The 19224-nt window shown below is 41.5% G+C and overlaps 1 protein-coding gene and 1 pseudogene across 2 annotated transcripts; both read right to left on the bottom strand.

The window, feature by feature from the left end:
• Positions 1-163: 163 nt before the first annotated feature.
• Positions 164-2821, bottom strand: LOC121553531 (annotated as a pseudogene).
• Positions 2822-4748: 1927 nt separating this feature from the next.
• LOC121553398 (BRISC complex subunit Abraxas 2-like) lies at positions 4749-18901 on the bottom strand. Of its 2 annotated transcripts, none has more exons than XM_041866472.2 (9): positions 18788-18901; positions 17921-18011; positions 16156-16192; positions 15714-15780; positions 15380-15570; positions 7744-7866; positions 7562-7646; positions 6087-6204; positions 4749-5864 (listed from the first exon to the last, which is right to left on the bottom strand). In XM_041866472.2, the coding sequence occupies exons 1-9, from the start codon at positions 18857-18859 to the stop codon at positions 5338-5340; spliced, it is 1311 nt and encodes a 436-aa protein (XP_041722406.1). In that variant the 5' UTR covers positions 18860-18901; the 3' UTR covers positions 4749-5337. The 2 variants fall into 2 exon arrangements, with proteins under 2 accessions (XP_041722406.1, XP_041722407.1); XM_041866473.2 differs by having other exon boundaries at positions 7744-7863.
• Positions 18902-19224: the final 323 nt, after the last annotated feature.

The following is a 19224-nucleotide window of genomic DNA, read 5'->3' as shown; positions in this document are numbered from 1 at the left end:
GCATAGGATAGACATGTTACAACAAATCTCAGCTATACTCTATTGTTGTCCATTGTGTTGGAACGATTGACATGGTAAAGTGTTGTAAAAGTAACAGGACTTTGTGAAGAAACACAATTCAGTGTATGACAAATACTAATTGTGAGATTAAATGGCATGGCAGCATATATTTTTATTTTATTTGGTGAACAAAACAGGCATGATGTTAAAGTAGGAACTAGGAAGTTATATCAAAGGTTTTAAAGTTAGAGGCAGATTACACACACCTTGTTAAACTCGCATTGTATTTTCAAACATGAAGAGAAATTGGATTTACTTGGTGTCCTCATTCGAATGACTCCACTGAGGTATCCATTTCAATAATCAGATTCTCAATCCCACCTGAAGTCTTGTCCCACCATCTCATAGAATTTGATAATAAACGGCCTATAAAAGTCCCAGAGCTGCTTGATGACTTCCTGGCCTATCTGCACAAGTTCTACCCTTGACCTTGCCCAGGCAGCGGGGCTGGCTGCTACTCTCCTGTTTCTTCAGGCAAGGGAAGCCTTTGGTTCAGTTGAAGTGCTTGTCTGTGATGATGCATTTGAGACCCAAGAAGTCCTGGATGCGGCCCAGCTCCCCCGCCAGGTCCGTGATCAGCCGCTCGCCCTTCACAAAGTGGATCTGGGAGAGGCGAAAGTACTGCAGCCAGTTCTCTAGGTGGAGGATGTTCATCCCTATACGGATAGCATTCCATGAGGTGTCTACCAGACCCTGGCTCCAGAAGGCCAGCTCCTTGAAGGTGGGGATGTCCGGCTTCTTGGACAGAGTCTGTGTGTAGTCTGAGATGGCCCTGGTGACTGGGTAACACACCACCCCAATCAGCTTGGTGTTGGGGGACATACTGGCGATGCGTCTGGGAGTCTCTCAAAAAAAAAAAAAACGTACCGCCACCCAAAACGAGTACCGGCATGTATTTCAGTCCAAGCCAAGTGAGAGATGGTAATTGTTAACAGTTGGTCTTACTGGACAACCCTCGGCTCTGTTCTCAAATAAGTGGTCAGAAACCGAGAACAAATGACTCTGCAAACCAAATAAGCATGTCTCTTTAATTACACCCCAATTAAAAACGAGAACAGTGATCAAAAGAGCTTGGCGTATTCCTGTCCCGCCTATCATACAGACATGTTCAGACATCAGGAATGTGATGGGACTTTGCACTTCAGGGAGAAGTTGCAGGCTCTCAGGGGCCACTTCCAGCTATGGGCCAAACCGTGTTGTTAGAGTGCTTTCACCCTCCTCTCCTGCCAGCCACTTCCATCCTGACTGAGATGCTCATAAATAAGTGTTGTTTGAATGCTACAACCTCCTATATACTGTACAGTGTACATTCATTATTGATTACTTGTTCTAAACTCCCATTGTTTATTCCAGTGCTCAAGTGGAAATGACTCCTTTCTCGATCTTGTCATTATAATCGTTTGTGTGACTTTGTTTTTCAGTGATTAATATGTCAAAAAACTAATTAGAGTACCAGTCCACCAAGCTATGAGTTGACATTACACAGTATGGCTGAGTGATGAAGGAAAGCTAGTTGACCCTAAGGCAGAAAAAGCGACATACAATAAATACAACTTGGGCTGTAAATGAGAAAAGCTGGCTACAGTAATGAGCAAAAACTGGTTTACATGGTAAAGCTCTTCCCTACATCCCTTCTGGACAATTTGTTAACTATTGCTTGCACATTATCATGCTAAATGTCCTTCAGTTCCCAGTGCTTAAATACATCTATCGATAATTTAGCTGTGTCATTATATCTGCCTAGAACGTGCAAGGTCCCCTACATTAACTTAAGTCACTCAACCTCCCCTTGTCACTAGCTTATCTCTAAAAATTTACTGGCCCATCTCTAAATGTATGTCACTCACGCATCGCTTTGGGCTTGACTCATAAGCTCAGACCTCTCTCTCCGTCTGTGTATGGGGTTTCTTCTCACTATGATGTTATTCCAGTTCCAAACAGCAGTATTGGGATTGTTTTAAGGATCAAAGAAGCAAGTCTACTGCAAAGTTGGTTTCGAACAGTACCCATCCAAAGTGACAAACAACCGAATATGAACCAAATGAGATGTGGGGAAAGCAGGGCACAACAGGACATTACAAATATATACAAGGCTTGAAGGATACTCTGACCACAATCGGAACAACCTTTCTTCTTTCCAGTCGCTTGCATTGTGTGTGTAGTTACCAGCCCATGTAACTGTCAAAATGGAAGGCACTGGACTCTGAATGGAGGTCATTTTTGTCACATTTTCAAGGTCCATACACATTCAGCCCAATCAGCTTTGAGAGTGTGAGGTCTATTGGTGTTGACAAGACAGGCAGGAGATGTCTTGTTCCAAGGCTGTAACGTATAGCTACACACTACATGGGGGAAAACGTTCCATCAGAATCACCTTGGGAGAAGCCATTCTAGTCAGTTTCAGTACTCGGCAGTAATGGAGAAAACCAGCAGTGCAAGGACATGAGGTGAAAGAAGCAGACAGGTTTATGTAGATGCACAGCTTCTTGTTTAGTGGTAGCTCTGATGCAGCAGCGTTGTCTGGTTAGTAAAACTAGAGTACGTTGTGTTTCCTCCCTGTCAACTCCATACAATGCACAAAAGCTGAGCTAGCTCTGCTCAGGTGGCACAACTGAACAGTATTGGTAAAGCACAATAACGAAATCAGCTAAATGTGTTATGTGCAGCAAAGCGCATAGTTTCAGTGATATTTAAGAAAAATGAGACATCGAGTGACATTAAATAGGGATACTGGGAGAATCTGGTTTTTATACTCACCCATAGTCAGAAGAACTCGTGGATACCATTTTTCATATGCTAGTGTACCCGTAGACTTCTAGTCATTGCGCTAACGCTAGTTAGCATTGGCTCGTGAAACTAACTTCTTTCATACTGCACGCAGAGACATAACAATGGTATCCACGAGTTCCTGACTCTGGGTAACAGATGTTATTTTGTCCTAAAAATAATATAAGCACCCATAATAGTAGTGGCAAAGTAAAACTGATCAAAATTTTGATTCTTTGTCATCTAAATAGGCAACCGCATGATTCATAAAATACATTGACTGTTAAAGGAAATTCAATCCTAATAAAGACAGCTCAAAGTAGAGTTTCAGAACCGTGCAGACTGATGAAACTATAGCTTACACATACAGTTGAAGTCTGAGGTTTACATACACTTAGGTTGGAGTCATTAAAACTGGCTTTTCAACCACTCGACAAATGTCTTGTTAACAAACTATAGTTTTGGCAAGTCAGTTAGGACATCTACTTTGTGCAGACAGATTATTTCACTGTATCACAATTCTAGTGGGTCAGAAGTTTACATACACTAAGTTGACTGTGCCTTTAAACAGCTTGGAAAATCCCAGAAAATGATGTCATGGCTTTAGAAGCATCTGATGGGCTAATTGACATCAATTGAGTCAATTGGAGGTGTACCTGTGGATGTATTTCAAGGCCTACCTTCAAACTCAGTGCCTCTTTGCTTGACATCATGGGAAAATCAAAAGAAATTGTAGACCTCCACAAGTCTGGTTCATCCTTGGGAGCAATTTCCAAATACCTGAAGGTACCACGTTCATCTGTACAAACAATAGTACGCAAGTATAAACACCATGGGACCACGCAGCCATCATACCGCTCAGGAACGAGACGCATTCTGACTCCTAGAGATGAACGTACTTTGGTGCGAATAGTGCAAATCAATCCCAGAACAACAGCAAAGGACCTTGTGAAGATGCTGGAGGAAACAGGTACAAAAGCATCTATATCCACAGTAAAATGAGTCCTATATCGACATAACCTGAAAGGCCACTCAGCAAGGAAGAAGCCACTGCTCCAAAACCGCTATAAAAAAGCCAGACTATGGTTTGCAACTGCACATGGGGACAAAGATCTTACTTTTTGGAGAAATGTCCTCTGGTCTGATGAAACTAAAATAGAACTGTTTGGCCATAATGACCATCGTTATGTTTGGAGGATAAAGGGGGTAGCTTGCAAGCCGAAGAACACCATCCCAACCGTGAAGCACGGGGGTGGCAGCATCACGCTGTGGGGGTGCTTTGCTGCAGGAGGGACTGGTGCACTTCACAAAATAGATGGCATCATGAGGAAGGAAGGAAGATTATGTGGATATATTGAAGCAACATCTCAAGACATCAGTCAGGAAGTTAAAGCTTGTTCGCAAATGGGTCTTCCAAATGAACAATGACCCCAAGCATTCTTCCAAAGTTGTGGCAAAATGCCTTAAGGACAACAAAGTCAAAGTATTGGAGTGGCCATCACAAAGCCCTGCCCTCAATCCTATAGAACATTTGTGGCCAGAACTGAAAAAGCGTGTGGAGCAAGGCCTACAAACCTGACTCAGTTACACCAGCTCTGTCCTGAGGAATGGGCCAAAATTCACCCAACTTATTGTGGGAAGCTTGTGGAAGGATACCCGAAACATTTGACCCAAGTTTGCCATTTAAAGGCAATGCTACCAAATACTAATTGAGTGCATGTAAACTTCTGACCCACTGGGAATGTGATGAAATAAATAAAAGCTGAAATAAATCATTCTCTCTACTATTAGTCTGACATTTCACATTCTTAAAATAAAGTGGTGATCCTAACTGACCTAAGACATGGCAATTTTACTACGATTAAATGTCAGGAATTATGAAAAACAGAGTTTAAATGTATTTGGCTAAGGTGTATGTAAACTTCCGACTTCAACTGTACATACATATATATTATTTATTTGTAATAAGCAACAACAAAAAAGGAAAGAAAAAAGATAACCACTCACCTGTCTCACTAAAAATAAAAGTTTGAAGGCCGCAGAACACTTTCCCTTTGCTTGTCTTAAATACATTTTTAAAAGGCAAAAATAGTGCAAGAGGTAATGGTACAATTGGATGCTCAAAGCTGATGATGCAGATGTGACACAGCATGATCCAGGACGAGCGGAATGAGTCTATGCGTACGGAGAGGTCGGACAAACCGGTTGGCGTTCATTCCGTTATAACCTCCTCAGTCTCTAAATCAAACACATCCATTGGAGGCAGCCAGGCTCCAACTGACTAGCTTTTCCACGCTAGACAGAAAAGTATAGCCCATGAAGCATGACATTACCCCCCAGAATGGAGATCAAACTAAAAGTGAACAGAAATACACAGTGGAATATACCACCTGCGCATGCCTTTTATTTTCAAGGCTGGTACTTCCTCTGTAATATAGACTATTATCTTTGATTGGTTGGGACGCCATCCTCTCCCAGTGTGTCAGTTAATTGTGTCCCCATGGCTGGCGTCTACGAAGTCTGTGAGCCACAGACTGAGGCATCGCCATCTGGACTGAGGGCAGCTGGGTGGCCCTGCGCCAACACACTGGCAGTAACCAGGGGCAACTGTGCCACCTCGCTCACAAGGTTCTCATACTCACTGCTGTCCTCATCATCATCATCATCATCCTCTTGCCCTGCAGCCTGTCTGTCCAGGGAGTCAGAGCTGGATCCGTCCCCGTTCCCCAGGTAGGGCGTACTGGGGCTAGGACCAGGGCTGGGGCCCGCACTGAGGCCCAGACCCAGAGGACTGGGAGAAGGGTGGCCTGGAGAGCCCACAGCTTGGGGACGGGGAAGCAGCGCAGCACTGGTAGGGGAGGACGAGGAGGGGAGGAGCGAGTCATCCTGCAAGGAGAGGAGGTCTGCGTAGGAAGGGGGATTTGCAGAGGGACCAGGCCGCTCGGGGGTGGATGGGGTGTGGAAAACCACCCTGGACAGGAGGGAGGTCTCCGGGGGCTCAGAGTTCTCCTCAGGAGTAGGACATGGTTCAGGGAGTCCTAAAGTAAAGGAATAGACAACCAGGCTAAGATTAAACGGCGGGTCAATAAGAAACAAAGAACGTCCTGGTTTCTTAAAGAAATTAAATATATTTGCTTAATACCACGTAAAACACCTCCCCAGATATGGTTACAGGGAGAGGATAATTGATACATTAATCAATTTCAAGAGAGAATGAGATGGTCAGAGCAGTCAAATTCAAACCCAATTAAGTTACATACTTCTCTCCGCCTCCGCAGATTTTCGTTTCCTGAGAGCAATTTGCTGTTTGAGTTTGTTCACCTCCTCCTGGACTTTCTCTTTCACGCGTTCACTCTGCTCTACCTCTCCACATACAGCCTGAAAAAGCAATCAAGAATCATACCACTATTTATTTATACTGAACAAAAATATAAACGTAACATACAATAATTTCAAAGATTTTACTGAGTTACAGTTCATATAAGGAAATCAGTCAGTTGAAATAAATTCATTAGGCCCTAATCTATGGATTTCAGATACTTGTCCCGAAGCCTGCATTGTCTTGGCTGTGTGCTTATGGCCGTTGTCCTGTTGGAAGGTGAACCTTCGCCCCAGTCTGAGGTCCTGAGCGCTCTGGAGCAGGTTTTCATCAAGGATCTCTCTGTACTTTGCTCCGTTCATCGTTCCCTCGATCCTGACTAGTCTCCCAGTCCCTGTCGCTGAACAACATCCCCACAGCATGATGCTGCCACCACCATGCTTCACCGTAGGGATGGTGGCAGGTTTCCTCCAGATGTGACGCTTGGCATTCAGGCCAAAGAGTTACATCTTGGTTTCATCAGACCAGAGAAACTTCTTTCTCATGGTCTGAGAGTCCTTTATGTGCCTTTTGGCAAACTCCAAGCAGGCTGTCATGTGCCTTTTACTGAGGAGTGGCTTCCATCTGGCCACTCTACCATAAAGGCCTGATTGGTGGAGTGCTGCAGAGATGGTTGTCCTTCTGGAAGGTTCTCCCATCTCCACAGAGGAACTCTGGAGCTCTGTCAGAGTGACCATCGTTTTCTTGGACACCTCCCTGACCAAGGCCCTTCTCCCCCGATTTCTCAGTTTGGTAGGGCGGCCAGCTCTAGGAAGAGTCTTGGTGGTTCCAAACTTATTCCATTTAAGAATGATGGAGGCCACTGTGTTCTTGGGGACCTTCAATGCTGCAGAAATGTTTTGGACACAATCCTGTCTCGGAGCTCTACGGACAATTCCTTCGACCTTATGGCTTGGTTTTTGCTCTGAAATTGCACTGTCAACTGTGGGACCTTATATAGACAGGTGTGTGCCTTTCCAAATCATGTGGACTCCAATCAAGTTGTAGAAACAGTTCAAGGATGATCAATGGAAACAGGATGCACCTGAGCTCAATTTCGAGTCTTATAGCAAAGGGTCTGAATATTTATCTAAATAAGGTATCAGTTTATTTTATACATTCGCAAACATTTCTAAAAACCTGTTTTCACTTTGTCATTATGGAATACTGTGTGTAGATTGATGAGGATATATTTGTATTTAATCCATTTTAGAAAAAGGCTGTAACGTAACAAACTGTGGAAAAAGTAAAGGGGTCTGAATACTTTCCAAATGCACTGTAGCTATGGTGTCAACCAAAACACCACATTACTTTTTATCCAAGTATAGTATGTCACTTGAAGGGTATGAATAGCACATTTGCATGCAGTAAACTCACTTGCACTCTATCTTGTAGTGCACCGTAGACTTGAAAAATTGTTCTGATATCCTTCATCACACCGTCTTTGTCAAAGAATTCAGCCCTGCAAAACATACAGCACATCCCATTTCCATCAACACATGATTCTCAATACAAAAAAATTAACTACTTGACAGGGCCTATATGTGGGAAACACTCACCCGTGCTCTTTGATGACCTTGGCATAGTTGAGTGAGGTGTTGGGGACAGAGGAGACTTTGTATTCCTGCTGGCTGGTGGTGCCCAGGTTGGGGATGTGGAGGGTCACCCTTTGGTTGTACCTGCTGGGTGGAACCAGAGTTAGTCTGATAATACACTACAGGCAGTCTAGCCCAAAATACCCTTAAAGCTCAGACACACCGGTTGGATTGTCAAACGTTTGCCTGCCGACAGTACTTAGCACCTCTGAACAGAGTGTCGGCAGTCTCTTTTGTGTTCACACAGCAAAGACCTGGAAGTCGTTAGCCACTCAGCCTTGTTTAAATACTCCAAACCAGAAGGCGGCAGTAGCGTTGTTTGGCAATGCATATCCGTGCATATTGCTTATGGTCTAAATTCCAAGCTATCTGCGCTAATGTTGCTATTTTGTAGAAAGCCCTTGTTGATACTAGCCAGATGGCCACAGCTAGATTACTATCTAGCAAGATGACGAAGAAACAATTTAATTCACTCTCCATAATCCCGTACTGCCAGTGCCAGACTATAGCAAAATGTTTGAGAAGGGGGTAGCTGCCTCCCAATATGGCGACCGGAGTATGTGCTAGTGGGTGTGTCAAAAGGAAAGTAGTGGGCGTGTGGAAAGGAGTGGGTATGTTGAAAGCGCTCTGCTATAGGTTAGACTGTTTTGATTGAGCTGTGTTTTTTAAAATTCAGTTTCTTACCAGGCAACTGCCGTACATTGAGCTACCGTACCGCAAGAGTTTGGACTTCTGTTTTGAAGTGAGAGGATGAGTCCGAGTCATATTTCACTTTTAGTTTTACACAAATAATTGTACATTTTCAGTTATAAAATTGCCGATTGTATTTGACTAAAAGTATTGGAGGGGGGGAGATCAGCTTTAATATTGCAGATAGAATGTAGCTTCCATCAATGTAATTGTCCGCATCATTTCCAAACCCCATATATTTTTTGTAAGTATACAGTACCAGTCAAAAGTTGACACAGCTACTAAAGTTTTTTTCTTTATTTTTACTATTTTCTACATTGTAGAATAATAGTGAAGACATCAAAACTATGAAATAACACATATGGAATCATGTAGTAACCAAGAAAGTGCTAAACAAATCACAATATATTTTATATTTGAGATTCTTCAAAGTAGCCCTTTGACTTGACAGCTTTGCACACTCTTGGCATTCTCTCAACCAGCTTCATGAGATAGTCACCTGGAATGCTTTTTCAACAGTCTTGAAGGAGTTCCCACATATTCTGAGCACTTGTTGGCTGCTTTTCCGTCACTCTGCGGTCCAACTCACCCCAAACCATCTCAATTGGATTGAGGTTGGGTGATTGTGGAGGACAGGTGATCTGATGCAGCCAGTGGCGGCTCCTGAAAAAATTCTCAGGGGGGGCAATTTTTCTGATGATTTAGGTGACCTACACACATTTTAAAAAAGATATGTCCAGCAACAACATGAAGACAGGGGCAGCATATAAGTCAATACCAGAAGCATTTATTGACTGATCTCAAAAGTGTTGGCTTACCAGGGTTGGTGGAGCCCTCAGTTTCATCTTTGCCTCGCAAAGCTAACTCAAACACTCCGCAAAACTTCACACACTGGATTAGCCGGCTGAGGATGTGGCGGTTCTTGCTAATGTCGTAGTAAATATATTTGTTATAGTGAATATGGAATATGATATGTTGAGTAAAATGTTGTGCTAAGATCTATTTAGGTCAGGAGCTGGTTATAAGTTCTGTTCCTATCCAATAACAATGGACAAAAGGGTCCTATCTTGTCAGCCTTGTCAGTTTCAGTTCTCCAGTAAACTTGTGATTATCAACACTAACCTCATCGTTGTGGCGGCGGACAGCTAGCCTGTATCCCTCATCCAGTTGAGTGGGAATGTTCACTCTCCCCAAAGCAGACAATCTCAAACAGCTATCCATGTGGGTCTTTGACAGCTCATGTTTCTTAATCTTTCCTGAAAGATGGTGCATGTCCGTTACACACCAGTCGCTGTCCAAGCGGTGCTGTCTGCCGTGCCGCCTTCAGGGTGAAAGAGTAAGCAGGGGGTAGCAGAAGACTGCATTAGCTACATCGCAGCCTGCTAGCCAGGTTTTTCGTTCGTACCAATTTTTGGAAAATCCTCGGGTGTAGGACTTCCCCCTTTAGTAGAAACCTGTTGAATTATTAAATTTGGTCTGGGAGGTCCTAATTGTTTCGTTGCCAATTTATCTTCATTTGTTCGGCGACAAAAGGAACTTCTTTCAAAGACACAATCGAGTTGCACTGAAGCCTAGCCATTTTGATAGTAGTAGTGAATTGATTGACGAGGCTACCCGCTCTTTTCTTAGTTACGTTCATGGTTATGTTACGTATGACGAAAGCGCGTAAGTGCAAGCCCTCAGAAACCCATAGAGATTGTATTGAAAGCTCTGATATTTGAAAAAATAGATTTTACATGGGAGTCTATGACAGACTTCTGGGCGATTTTCAACCTGACTGAAATCGCCCCAAAAGGGGGGGCCATTTGAAGCACGACTTTAGCCTGATTGGACATTTAGTGGCACTGTGGCAGATCAGACGTCTAGATTACAACACTGATAACTACTGTTGCCGTGATATAATTGATTAGAAAAAAAATCCCTTCCTTTTCCCGTTTGGCAGTGCGTCGCCCATATCGCCCTATTGAACACACCGCCCCTGGATGCAGCACTCCATCACTCTCCTTCTTTGTCAAATAGCCCTTACACAGCCTGGAGGTGTGTTTTGGGTCATTGTCCTGTTAAAAATCAAATGATATCCCATCTGGTTTGGGCTTAGTGGGACTGGCGTATCGCTGCAGAATGCTGTGGTAGCCATGCTGGTTAAGTGTGCCTTGAATTCTAAATAAATAACTGACAGTGTCACCCGCAAAGCACCACCACAACATCACACCTCCTCCTCCATTCTTCACGGTGGGAACCACATATACGGAGATCATCCGTTCACCTACTCTGTGTCTCACAAAGACACGGCGGTTGGAACCAAAAATCTCAAATTTGGACTCATCAGACCAAAGGACAGATTTCCACCGGTCTAATGTCCATTGCTCGTGTTTCTTGGCCCAAGCAAGTCTCTTCTTCTTATTGGTGTCGTTTAGTAGTGTTTTTTTTGCAGCAATTCGATCATGAAGGACTGATTCACGCAGTCTCCTCTGAACAGTTGATGTTGAGAAGTTTCTGTGACTTGAACTCAGTGAAGCATTTATTTGGGCTGCAATCTGAGATGCAGTTAATTGCCGATTTCTGAGGCTGGTAACTCTAATTAACTTTTCCTCTGCAGCAGAGGTAACTCTGGGTCTTCCTTTCCTGTGGCGGTCCTCATGAGAGCCAGTTTCATCATAACGCTTGATGGCTTTTGCGGCTGCACTTGAAGAAACTTTCAAAGTTCTTGAAATGTTCCGTATTGATTGACCTTCATGTCTTAAAGTAATGATGGACTGTCATTTCGCTTTGCTTATTTGAGCTGTTCTTGCCATAATATGGACTTGGTCTTTTACCAAATAGGGCAATCTTCTGTATACCACCCCTACCTTGTCACAACACAACTGATTGGCTCAAACGCATTAAGAAGGAAAGAAATTCCACAATTAACACCTGTTAATTGAAATGCATTCCAGGTGACTACCTCAAGAAGCTGGTTAAGAGAATGCCAAGTGTGTGCAAAGCTGTCATCAAGGCAAAGGGTGGCCATTTGAAGAATCTCAAATATAAAATATATTTTGATTTGTTTAACACCTTTTTGGTTACCACATGATTCCATATGTGTTATTTCAGTTTTTGATGTCTTCAATATTATTCTACAATGTAGAAAATAGTAAAAATTAAGAAAACCCCTGGAATGAGTAGGTGTGTCCAAACTTGACTGGTACTGTACATATACACATACATGTATATATACACACACACATCTTTTAAAATATATTTTCCTTTGTTATTTTCCACTAACCCTATTACGTGGTCCTCTGTAGCTCAGCTGGTAGAGCACGGCGCTTGTAACGCCAGGGTAGTGGGTTCGATCGCAGGGACCACCCATACACAAAAAAATAATATGTATACACGCATGACTGTAAGTCGCTTTGGATAAAAGCGTCTGCTAAATGGCATATTATTATTTTTTATTATTACCCCTCCCCTAATTGGAGTAAACGAATGAACAGTTATTTTTTTATCAATTAGTATATTTGAGTTTAACCACAATATTTGTTGTATTATTTGTTCTGTCTTTTCTGGTGGATTAAACTGAAATTGCAACCAACTTTCTATGGCTTGTTTTAAAAATAGCAATATTTTGGAGATGATTTAATTTTCAAATAACCGAAAGTGAGCGGTTGTAATCTGAATAAAGGGAAAAAGGCAATTCTTGAACATGGGGTGAGACATTCTTACTCATTTGCTAGAGAACCAGTTCGGATTTAAGTATAACTGACGCCTTTAGTGAGAGGTCTAATGCTTTAATATTTCATCATTTCTGCCCTCCGAATTCATATTCATTATATAAATAGGCCCTTTTAATTTTGTCTGGCTTGCCATTCCAAATAAAATGGAAATGTTTTTGCTCATATAATTTAAAAAACAGGTCGCTATGTGTAAGCAATACCATAAGCAAATAGGTCAACTGGGATATGACTAAAGAGTTAAATCAGGGTGATATTTCCACAAATAGACAGGTATTTTCCTTTCCATGTTAGCAATAAAAATGTATTGGAGTGAGATAATTTCCTTCTTTCGGGATATGTATACCGAGTATGTCCACATCACCGTCAGAGCATTTTATTGGTAAACTACACGGTAATGTAAAAGTTATATTTGTTTGTGATCCAATACATAATATAGTACACTTATCATAATTTGGTTTTAATCCAGAGAGGTTAGAAAAAGTATGTAGTTCCTCTATGAGACTGTGGAGGGATCCAAATTGTGGATTTAAAAGAAAACATGAATCATCAATGACACCTTTGTTTTTAAGCCCTGGATTTCTAACCCCTTGATATTACTGTTGGATCTGATTTTAACAGCTAACATTGACGGCAATACTAAATAGATATGCCGATAGTGCACAACCTTGTTTTACTTCTCTTGACAGTTTAAAACTTTGAGAAGTAGCCATTATTTACTATTTTACACATAGGGTTACTACACATAACTTTAACCCATTTTCTCAAATTCTCCAAAATGGAAATATTCCAGGAATTTATATATAAACTCCAGTTGTACTTTATCAAAAACCTTTTCAAAGTCAGCTATGAACAGCAGACCTGGTTTCCCAGATTTTTCAGTGTTCTATGGTTTCCAGTACTTGTCTTATATTATCTCCAATGTATTGTCCATGTAAAAAACATGTCTGATTAGAATGAATATTATCCGACAATACCTTTAAATTCTATGAGCTATGCATTTTGCTAGAATTTTTGCATCACAACACTGAAGTGTAAGAGGCCTCCAATTTTTTTAATGGACTGGATCTTTATATTTACCACTTGGATCCTCTTTCAGTAATAATGAAATCAGACCTTCTTGTTGAGTGTCTGATAATCTACCATTTTATATAGGAGTGGTTAAAACATGCTAATAACGGTCCTCTGAGTATATAAAAAAAGGTTTGGTATACCTCCAATGGAATGCCATCCAGCCCTGGAGTTTTCCCGGACTTAAAGGCTTTAATTGCATCAAGAAGTTCCTCCTCTGTAATTTGGCCTTCACATGAGTCTTTCTGTAAAGCTGTTAGTTTTACATTACATACAATTAGCGTTGGTTAGTGGAGATGGAGGAGACAAACTAAAACATATGCTTAAAGTACTTTACTTTCAAAATATAATTTGGTGAATCATGGGTGGCTCCGTCATTTGTAACAAGTTTCAGTAAATTATTTTTGGTAGCATTTCTATGTTGAAGATTACAAATAATTTGGTGCATTTTTCCCCATATTCCATCCAGTAAGCTTTATTTTTATAATATATTACACTTGATCTTTCTTGAATAAGTTCCTCCACGATGGGTGTACTGTTGCTTCATGCGTTGAATGCGTGTTCTTACTGTGACCATCATCCTAATATTCACTACTAGGTAGCTACTTCACAAACCTTTGCCGGACAGTAGTGTTTGTCAAGCGGGAGCGAAGGGCACTGTGTCCCGATGTTGTTGCCTTTCATGCCCTCCCCACTGAGTAGTAGACTATGTACACTATACAGTATGTATCAATCATATTGGGCTTTAACTACCCATACGGTACTTGAAATGTTTAGCTAGCTAGCTAACGTTAGCATATTCACTAGCTAGCACAACATAGCTAGCTAACTAACTCAGCAGCCAACACAGACAGCCGTTTCATGGAAACTAGCTAATCCATTATAATATAAATACTAGCTACAGTGGTTAGCTAGCTTGGAAGAAGTATTTAGTGTGGTATGCATTGTGTTTGTGCACTTAGCTAGCTACCATCCCATAGCCTACATTGCATATTAAGTGTGACTGGCTCATCCGTGGATGTAGCCTACAGAGAAAATGCCCTATTTTTTTTGTTGTCTCCCCCACATGGGGGTTTGTCTCTGATTGGCTTAAAGTCAAGTTGTTGGCCACTGACGAGCATTGTGATTCTATAAGTAGAATTGGAATGTTCGTCACTACCGGGTCGGCACGCAGCAGGTGCCACTCGTTCTAGTAAGAGAAGGAACAGCCTCCCACTGTGATAAGTACCTATCGGCAGTGAGATTCTTGGTGTGTTTCATGCTTTACACCCATTGATGGCTGGGCACCTTTAACTTGTATGTAGGGCAGCAATATTTTACTACATTGCTTTGACTGATACTCAGGTCCAATAGATCTAGTTGAGAGTTCAGAAGCTGTAGAAATCTGCTGATATCCAGTGCCACCCACACACACAATCCCTCCAGGCCTCCACCAACCCACTCTGAGCCCTCGAGCCACGGACATAGCAGCATTTAAGTACCCCAGTTTGAGTCCAACACACAAGCCTTTAATCCCTACAGACAGACCTCCCGCTGGGCAATCCATCTGACCCTACATATAGAATGGCCAGACCCGAAATAGTTGTTTAATCCATGTGTGATTTATCTGAACTGACTTTCTATAAATGATATGCCAATGCACCCAAGGCGCCTCCACAACTAGCAACCATTAAGGCTCAAAGGAGAGGCCACTACTGTTCTCCTCCTCTGTGGAATCTGTGCCACTGACAACAGCCATGTCCTTCTGTTGCCTTAGTAGGAGGTGAAAATAAAGGGCCACTTTCAAATTACAGATTCAGATTTTGGTTTCCCCTTGTGAGGACAGTGAGTCAGTTCAAAAATGAATTATTATTCATTCCAAGCTGGCACACCTCTTGTAGACTGAAGGCAACAGAGCTGCACTTGATGGACCCGAGCTCTGATCCGCCTCCCACATACATTGACCTGCCTGCACAGGGTGAGCAACAGCGTGGGAATGAACACAGAGGAGGGAGGCTCATCAGCCAACTTCATGTACAGTGTGTGTCTGTATGAGTGGATTGTTCAGCATCGCCAATATATGCACCAGCCTGTTTGTGCATGCTGTTTGGTTCTGCGTGCATATAGCTGTGTGTGGGTAGTCCTACCTGTGGTTGGGTCTGAACAGCAAATACTCCAGTGCGTGTGTGGAGTTGTTGGCTGTGGAGATGAAGCTGAAGAGGAGGAAGACTAGGTCGGGCACGCCCAGGAGCTGGGTCAGCTGCTTGTGGATGATCTGTTCCCTGAACGACATCTGCTGCTGCGTGTTCCTCCTGAACCTGTACCAGCCGATGACATTCTACACAGGGGGGTCAAGTACAAGAGGGTAATTTAGAAGATGCACAGACAGTGTTTTAGCTACATGTACAAACTTATCGCTAGATACTACTAGCCAATAATACTACTAATGCGCATACAAATAGGCCTACAATAAATACTCACCTTCCGTCTGTCTTTAAGAATTCTCTTAAGATTCTTGTCATTGACTTGTCCAGCATAATCATAAAAGCTGGTGGGGGAAAACATGCAGGGAAAAAAATCAATTTTTTCACTGTAGGTCTACATTACTCAAGACTTCTGGTGGGGTGGGGCCACCTGCTGTTCACTGACAATTACATCACTAATTTGTTGAATGGAAGTCCTGTACGGTATTTTGCCTACAATTTGCATGATGGCATGATCAAGACAAAGCTTGCTCTCAGATTGGATACTGAATTTATGAAATATATCACTAGTCTAGGCTAATTATATTTGAGCCCATAATTTTTATAGTTTGCACATAAACCAAGCAGTCATTTCAAATACGGTTTTATTAAAAATAATGTCACAAAATGTCTTTAAAGACAACAAATTCCATATAATTTTAAATAACATAAAATCTTACCTAAATAGCTGTGCACAAGGTTCATGATTGTGGACTTCTGTTTTGAAAAAGAACACAGCAAATACATGGTTATTAAACTTCATCATATAATGTTAGTCTATGTCATCCTACACTTTAAAGGTGTAATCTGAAGTTCGAACAATAAAGTGGCCACCGATTTGGTAAACAGCGGAGGGATGAGGCTAGAGAAATGTAACCAATCTCAAAGTCATGGACAGAACTATGGATACATGGACTGACCATCCATGATAAAGATTATAGTTTTAACCATGTTTTGAGGCTATACAGTGTTTGTTTATAATTACATTGTTAACAAACAAAGGAGTAAACCAGCTCATATTTTGGGTTCTGATGGGGTACGACAGCTGAACTAAGCTTATGAGGCATGTGGTTATATTCTTCAAGAATCAATGGGTATATATCATTCATTTAAAAGTCTGAAAATGTAGCAACAGCATAGTCTCTTTTTTGGTTGTTGAGATGACTACAATCCTGAGACTTTAGCCTACAGTCTACAGTATTATTGCGTACAAATCACATTTCCCAGAGACTAGCTAGATAACATATTGAACAGCTGCTGTAAAGGACTTCAATTTTAAGCAGAAAAAACAACAACAAGAAACACTCCTTTTAATCTGAAACCTGACAGTCCAGTCTGACAGAATTCCACAGTAACATGGAGCATATTCAGTCAAGACAAGCATGGAAACAAATAGGTCGGTTTCTTTGAGTTGAGTCCTCACATGTCAAAAAGTTAGGCTATCCAAAGCCTAGCTCTCGAAAACCTTTCTTCTCCGTAAGTTCTCAGCGGTTACATTCGCCCATTTTTGGCTCCATGTGAACTACAATACCAACATTGTGTTTTAATGTTTAGAAAAGTCGGTTTTCGAAACAACAATGTTTAGAAAAGTCGGTTTTCGAAACATATGCTGATATGCCCTTTATCTTTCATATAAGCAAGAAAGAATATTTCAACAACAAAAAATATACACCTACAGATCCACAAGCTGTCTGTGCCTCCAGTTGATGAACTACACTTCCTCCCCAGTTACGCTTACACACAGGTGTTCAGAGCACGCTAGATAGCTAATTAGCACAGGTAGCCGCTATATATTCAGTCTGTCTTCTGTAAACAAGCGATGTAACATGGAGATTTGGCCGTGTCGGAACACTAACCCTATAAAAGGTGTGTAGTAAGTTAAAGCTGCACTATGCAGAAATCGCTCCGCCATTTCCTGGTTGCTAAAATTCTAATAGTTTGCCTAATTTCAGTTTATGTGACAAAACAACCAAGTATAGTGTAGAGAATCATTGTACCATCTAAACCGCTGTGAAATATATTTTCCATAATAAAAAATATTGTATTTTCAGATGTTTGAAGCTGGTGTACAAAACTGAAAGTAAAAGACGCAAAGATGAAATTTAAGAACGGAAAGTATAGAAATAGTGCACATAGAACAGATCGACCACTTCTTAGACTTGCTTTCAACAAGAGTGACAGATACACAACTAATTTCTTTGTGAATTTGGTCGGGTCGCCCCAAAAGTTCCATATCGCAGCTTTAAACTTTTGTTTTTTGAAAATTATTTGTTGCTGATATGAATGATACGTTCCTTATGTTTCCAAAAACTCACAGCAAGCGATGCGTGTTAAAGTTTAGAGCAAGCGTCAGGGCTTTTAACAAAACTCCCCCGGTCAGAAGATACTATTGTCAATAGGCGCTAAAGCAGTTAGCTTCTATGAATGGGGTATCCAAGGCCTTACCTACTACTTGGAGGAGTTCAGCACTGCTGATCTGTGTATCACATATGTTGACAGTTTCCTCTTGCCTTACTTCTCCTAAAAGGAAGCCCTCCTGTAGGAGCAAAAAGTCGTTTTTAATGACAAAACGTGGCAGAAAGACAATAACTAATACTACAATTATACAACAAATACTGTTTGAGGCCTGACACAGCTCTGGCTACAGACAGTCAAATCAAATCATGTGTCAAATGTCAGGTGAAACATCAGCATCGACTCTCAACTGTTTGCTAACAGGTGTCAATCCAGTTTTCTATCAACTGGTAAACAACAACTGTTGTGGCTTGAATGCATGCTGATTGATTTGATAAGTTTATCATAAGTCACTTCCTAGTTGTCCAACTAGCTAGCTCGCGAGGTATGGGGTGACAGTGCTAGAATAAATTACTTCACAATACTTTACTTTATAGAAAAATAAAAACAAACACTTAGCAAGATTAGTACATCAGCCAGCTAGCTAGTGCGGAAAACAATATATGTAGCTAGCTCTACCTTTCTGATGATGACATAACCAATATATGCAACTTGTGCTATCGGTGACATAACGTTAGCTAGCTAATTTGTAATGCATGATGTGCAGGTGATGCAATTGCACATTTTCGTAATATTGTTAGCCAACTAACTAGCATTAGCTACATATAAATACATCAATGTTGTTGTAAATTAGCAAATGTCCTGCTGTAGTGATTGCACGTAGCTAGCTAACTACTAGCTAACGTTAGCTAGCAACAGGAAGATGACACTGGGAAACACACCAAATACACACCCAAGCTGCAATTACACAAATGTATGCACTCTCTTCTAATTCATTAAAATGTTCCCGGTACTTACATGATCAGAGTTGCTGTTAGCACTGTGATAACACACAGAACTAAAAGTATAGCCCGAAATGGATGCCGCCATGATGAAAACATCCCCATCTATCCCACCATCCCCTGCGTTTGCACGCACGCTCCTCTCGGCGTAAACATCCTGGGAAACTTCTCTTTGCGTGTATGATTTGGTGTGTATTATTATACCGATTACGCAGATAGTTTACTTTACGCGGACTAACTATTAATCTCATTTAAAACATACATAATATGTGCACATGAAAGTTGACGAATACATTTTAGTCATTTAGCAGACGCTCTTATCCAGAGCGACTTACAGTTAGTGAGTGCATACATTTTTCATACTTTGACAGGTGCTTTAGCTTATACAGTAGTTTTTAAAAGCTGGGATGATGCGTACCAGAGAGAATTGCATACATTTAAAGACATTGGAGA

Source organism: Coregonus clupeaformis, chromosome 37 (genome assembly GCF_020615455.1).
Source record: "Coregonus clupeaformis isolate EN_2021a chromosome 37, ASM2061545v1, whole genome shotgun sequence".
Taxonomy (NCBI): Eukaryota; Metazoa; Chordata; class Actinopteri; order Salmoniformes; family Salmonidae; genus Coregonus; species Coregonus clupeaformis.
This window is presented reverse-complemented; position numbering and strand designations above follow the sequence as displayed.

Bases quoted from the DNA above. Each gene is read 5' to 3' on its own strand.
- LOC121553398 (XM_041866472.2), bottom strand. From the start codon at position 18,859: ATGGCGGCATCCATTTCGGGCTATACTTTTAGTTCTGTGTGTTATCAC. The intron at 16,193-17,920 runs GTAAGGCCTTGG...TTTTCAAAACAG, and splicing joins TGAACTCCTCCAAGTAGTAG to AAGTCCACAATCATGAACCT. The intron at 15,781-16,155 runs GTAAGATTTTAT...TTCCCCCACCAG, and splicing joins CCTTGTGCACAGCTATTTAG to CTTTTATGATTATGCTGGAC.